This window comes from Papaver somniferum, chromosome 11 (assembly GCF_003573695.1).
Source record: "Papaver somniferum cultivar HN1 chromosome 11, ASM357369v1, whole genome shotgun sequence".
Taxonomy (NCBI): Eukaryota; Viridiplantae; Streptophyta; class Magnoliopsida; order Ranunculales; family Papaveraceae; genus Papaver; species Papaver somniferum.
Genome location: NC_039368.1, coordinates 75068696 through 75073669, shown reverse-complemented (window position 1 = coordinate 75073669; position 4974 = coordinate 75068696). Strand labels below are relative to the sequence as shown.

General features: G+C 35.8%; 1 protein-coding gene across 1 annotated transcript; it reads right to left on the bottom strand.

The window, feature by feature from the left end:
- Positions 1-1682: 1682 nt before the first annotated feature.
- On the bottom strand, positions 1683-3334 carry LOC113320940 (BTB/POZ domain-containing protein At1g01640-like). Its single transcript, XM_026568842.1, has 3 exons — positions 3041-3334; positions 2720-2866; positions 1683-2450 (listed from the first exon to the last, which is right to left on the bottom strand). The coding sequence occupies exons 1-3, from the start codon at positions 3227-3229 to the stop codon at positions 2004-2006; spliced, it is 783 nt and encodes a 260-aa protein (XP_026424627.1). The 5' UTR covers positions 3230-3334; the 3' UTR covers positions 1683-2003.
- Between the last annotated feature and the right edge of the window lie 1640 nt (positions 3335-4974).

Genomic DNA, 4974 nt, shown 5'->3' with positions numbered 1-4974 from the left:
GAGAACTTTGCACATTCAGACTGAAATTTCTCATATAATGCCTCTAGTAGCTCAGAACTAATTTGCTCATCCAAGGAAATCAAAATTAGGGTTTTGAACGAAACTTCAAAATTTCAAATTTGGTGCTTTGAAAATTAACAAATCTAGGGTTACCTGGTATTCCTGTAAAGACTCATTTTGTAAGTCTATCGAACTCATTTTTTTAAAGAAGTAAATAAAAACGAAGAATCAAAGTTAATACGCACCTGATCAGGTAGAGAAAAACTTAACTGAATGTCAAGAAGAAGTGATGAATCCGTAAAATCTAACCGAATCAAAGCACATATTTCAGTATTCCATATATGTACTCCTGGATCAAACCAAAAAAATAAGAAAAACTCTATAAATTCATAGTAAACATAAAAATAAACAGTACGTCATATATGTACTGATGGTTAATACACAAAACAAAACTGAAAAACAAACCAAAAACCATAAAAATATCAGATCTACTAATGAAATAAACATAAAACATGATTTTTTATTTAGATATGAACTTGTTTCATCAAAATCCACCAGTATATCATACACGTACCGATGATTGATACACAAAAGCAACTCAAAAGCATATAAAAAACAACCAAAATGAAACTAAAATAAGCTGCATGTGAAAACCAAGTAATGAATCCATAAAAAACAGAATCGAAACACTTTTTTTTTCCAGTATTCCATATATATACTTCTGATCGAAGAAGAAAAATATCCAAAACTACAAAAATAACAAAATTAAAGCATAATTTTTCAGTACATCATATATGCACTGCTGATTCATAATCTAAAATTTAGCTGCATGTGAAAAACAAGTAACGAATCTATGAAAAAATAGAATCGAAACACTTTTATTTGAGTATTCCATATATGTACTTCTGGATCAAACAAGAAAAATCTCCAAAATTATAAAAAACAACAAAATTAGAGCAGTATATTTCAATATACCAAATATGTACTGTTGATTCATAGTCTAAAAATCAGCAGCACGTGAAAAACAAGAGACGCATCATGAGATCGAACTACCAAAACCGCAAAAAGAAAGTGAAAACATCATGAAATCGATCGAATTTTCATGATTCATTTGAGAAACAAAACAAAAACAAAGAAGAACTGGAGAAAAATTATAAAACCACTAAACATCTTCACGAACCCTAGGCCTAAACTTCATAAACGGCAGCAACAGAGAAGAGGAGAGGGAGAGAGAGAACGCATCTGAGAATAAAAAGAAAAATGAGGAAGGCTGCTTTTATTTCTGTTATATATAGTGAAGACTATTTTGGGAGTTCTTAAAATGCACGTAATAGGTTACACACGTGTGCAGGACCTGGGCTTAAAAAATTGGGTCCATTTTTCTCTTTTCTTTTAATTATGGACCTCCGGTTACTGGGCTTTAGTGGGTGGACCTGCCACTAATTAAGAACACCATAATAATATCTATAGGTAATTCCTACTTCCATAATTTCACTCTAACTCGCCCGTCTAGTGCATCCTACTTCCATAATTTCACTCTAACTCGCCCGTCTAGTACAGCCTAAACCCCGCAACCACCGTCACTTTCCATCAGCCAAATTTTATAGGCACCCAATTTTTGGAAGGAAGACACCTTAAACAAACTTTTTAAGTCTCAATTATGGTTCCAAAGACAACCGGATATTATTACACTAGAGAAGATTTACAAAGGCGGATATCATCGTTATACACATGCCCAAGCAGCTATTTGCAATAGTTTGCCCAAAAAAATTTAAGCCTATTTTGTTGCCCTGCAAACATATACTCTCCCACTTAGTGCTGTGGTACGCCTTTGCACATTAAACATAAAACCACACTTGGTCCTAGTGGAGACGTTTACTTTTAACTTCAAATGGTGAATTTACAGCATCAAAAGTACCTTTGCTACCTCCCCCAGTCCCACAAAAATACTATCCACCGGAAAGGCTTCAGCTACTGCATGTTTTGCGCATCGCTTCGCATCTCTACTTCCCAGTGAAGCAAGTCAGCGAGGCCCTTGTGATATGTACCATCAAATGTGGATTCTCTCTTGCAAATTCTTCAAAATAAGGTAAAAGAACTATCTCGTTTTTGTACTTGAGTATTGAATCCAGAGCAGCACGCTTTAAAGTCTCATTGGAACAAACTTCAGAGAGCTGGAGAACTTTAAGTGCATTTGATGCATCTAACATATTCAAAATCTGTTGCTCACAGAACTTCTGCAAGTGTGGAATTACATACTTGTCAGCTGCAATTGTTAAGGTGTAAAAATGCTCCTTAAATTTTTCTATAGCCAAGCTGCCGCCATAAAGGAACTCCAAGAATGTCTTGAGCTCTTCATAGCTGAATTCAGGGAGAGAAATTGAGCCGGTTGGTGCAACTTTGCATGTATCCGATGCTAACATGGTTTTGAAAATTTCGGATCTTGCTGCCTGCAATTTTAAAATTACAATTTTTTGAAATAAATATCATCTCATCTTACATCTCAGGAAATATGTCTATGATTTACCCTACACTAAGGTACAACCGAATAACGGCCGAAATTGCAATTATAACAATAAGAAACCATTATAAGAAGAGTTACGGCAATATCATGACAGTGGTTGTCTTAAAGTTTTGGTTAAAGATGCCGCTTAGTTTTTAGACTTGAGCAGCCAGACTTAAGTAACACATACGGAGCTACACAGGCACTAGTACTAACCAGCAAAAATTTATGCGCAGGTAGAGCGCGTCCACGGCCGCCCGGCTTCACTTTAATATCTGAGTGGATTTTCTCTCTAAAGGCTGCAGCTAGATCACTCAGAAAACCGTCTTTTTCTTTTGTCACTTCTTCGACCCACCTTTTCCCCTAAAAGAACCCCAAAATCGCAACATGTGCAGAACACAAAATTGTTAATAGCATGCATCTAAAAAGCTCCGTATCTAGCAAACAACAAGCCAAAAACAATCTTAATCTGGGAGAGAAGGGTAAACATATGTATAACCTGAAAATGCAGATACGCCTAAAGATGCAGATACGTACCCAATTGTTATCGGCTGGATAGGATATGGTTTTATTCTTTCTGTCTTTATTTATAAAGTTCAGTATGTTATCGACTTCCCCGTAACAAGTCTTACATACTGGAACTCCGGTCCCGTCGTTCGCTTCTGCATATGCACCACATCTGTTATACAATGAAACTGTATTCGTTTTACATATAGAACAAACCATTTTTGCTCCACAAAGAACTTCGTCACTGGAAAAGAGAGGAGAAATGGGGAAGAAAGAAAGGGTCCTCAGAGAGAGAAGTGGCTATAAACTACTGTCTACACTCTATGCACGCAGATGGATAAATAAATTTTACACGAGCATATATCCACTTGTATTCTTTTTGTTCTTGAATTGTTGTTAGATTGACACTTGCTAAATTACCTAAAACATGTGTCATTCCAATACTTCCACGTGTTTTTCATCAAGCAGAGAACACTGAGCAAGTTTGTGGCTAACTTAACGTGCTTTTTAATTCTCTCTTAACGTTTTTGGTTCCGCATTTTCTCTCTTGCCGGCAGTTTTGCTTTATTTTTGTAGTTGCTGAGTTTCCTCACGACCATATTCCACTATAACTCAATATTTGGTAATCATCATTAAATTTTTCATTGATTATCAAGACTTAAGTTGGTCTACAAGATGGATATAAGTATTACAACAATCTTACTTGCTCCTAGATTTATTTTCTCTCTCCCTATTTCTTATCTAATACTCATTAAAAGAAACCCTCACAAATAATAGCCTCTCATCTTTATATAAGATCTTACATAGTGGATGACATCTACGAGATCTTTTATTTTCGGAATCTCTATGCGATACACTCGCTCATGTACAATCACTCGTTCTCGCACAGACCATACTTCACACAGATTTTCACACTTTACTCGTGACTTTGCTGACATCATCCATTACGTCATCTCAACCTTGCTGTGTGCGATCTCCCTCGTTTAAGTTATATAGTCTTCACTTCACATACTTACTAACATGTGCGATATCTCACTCCTACATTCCGCCTCTTCTCATTTCGCTTATTCTACAGGGTGAGCGATATGAGAAACTCCCACCCTATATTATCGCATATGCTTGTCTTTTCACATTTTGCTTTGCCGACAATTTTCCGGAATTCCGTCTTCCTTTGTTTACGCATGTCTTTTTAACCATTCATTTTTTGACACGTCTTTTTAACCGCTTGTTTCTATCCATTCATTTTCTCGGATTAATGAGAAGAAATTTTGAAAAACGGGACACACTTTTCCTATATATCTTCCTTTATCTTCTTCTTCATTCGATTTATTTGTTTTACTCTTCTTCGTCTTCTCTGCTACTGTTCTTTATCAAATGAACTCCATTCCCATTCTTTAATGGCTCCTGCTAATAAAAAGATGGAGACAGAATTTACCAAATTAAAGGACGAACTTCATTCGAAAGGGTATACACTTTCTCTTCCTCCATCAACTGATTATTCCTCCAAACTTAATTTTGATTTGATCAACTCTGAACAGTGGAGTAATCATAAAGTCATTGTTTCATTATGGCAACTTCAAATTCTTCCAATTCCCCTATATAACCCTGAAATTCCTCTTTTCTATAAAATTCTTGCTGATGAATTCGCATGGGGGAATATTTCAACTGAGTGGTGATGCGATTATAATAGCATTAGAATATTCTCGTCGCGCAGCTGGATTAGAGTCCTCTTACCTTTATGAGGTCCGAAACAAATTGTATCGCGATAAAGTTATTGATCCCACTGAATATACTCTTGATAATTTCTTCAATCATTATTATGTTGGTCTTATGAAAAGTAATTCAACCAAATGGGTCGTTCGCTTAAGAAGAAAAGACGGCATTACTGAAGATAACAGAATCATGCGAGACGTTGACTGGAATGACAAATCCAATAACAGTGCTTGCAGATTTAATGATTCAAG

What these genes read in the sequence shown, in the direction of transcription:
- LOC113320940 (XM_026568842.1), bottom strand. Translation starts at nt 3,229, where the DNA reads ATGGTTTGTTCTATATGTAAAACGAATACAGTTTCATTGTATAACAGA. An exon ending in ATCCAGCCGATAACAATTGG is followed by an intron (nt 2,867 to 3,040) that starts GTACGTATCTGC and finishes GGGTTCTTTTAG; the next exon opens with GGGAAAAGGTGGGTCGAAGA. An exon ending in CTGCGCATAAATTTTTGCTG is followed by an intron (nt 2,451 to 2,719) that starts GTTAGTACTAGT and finishes TTAAAATTGCAG; the next exon opens with GCAGCAAGATCCGAAATTTT.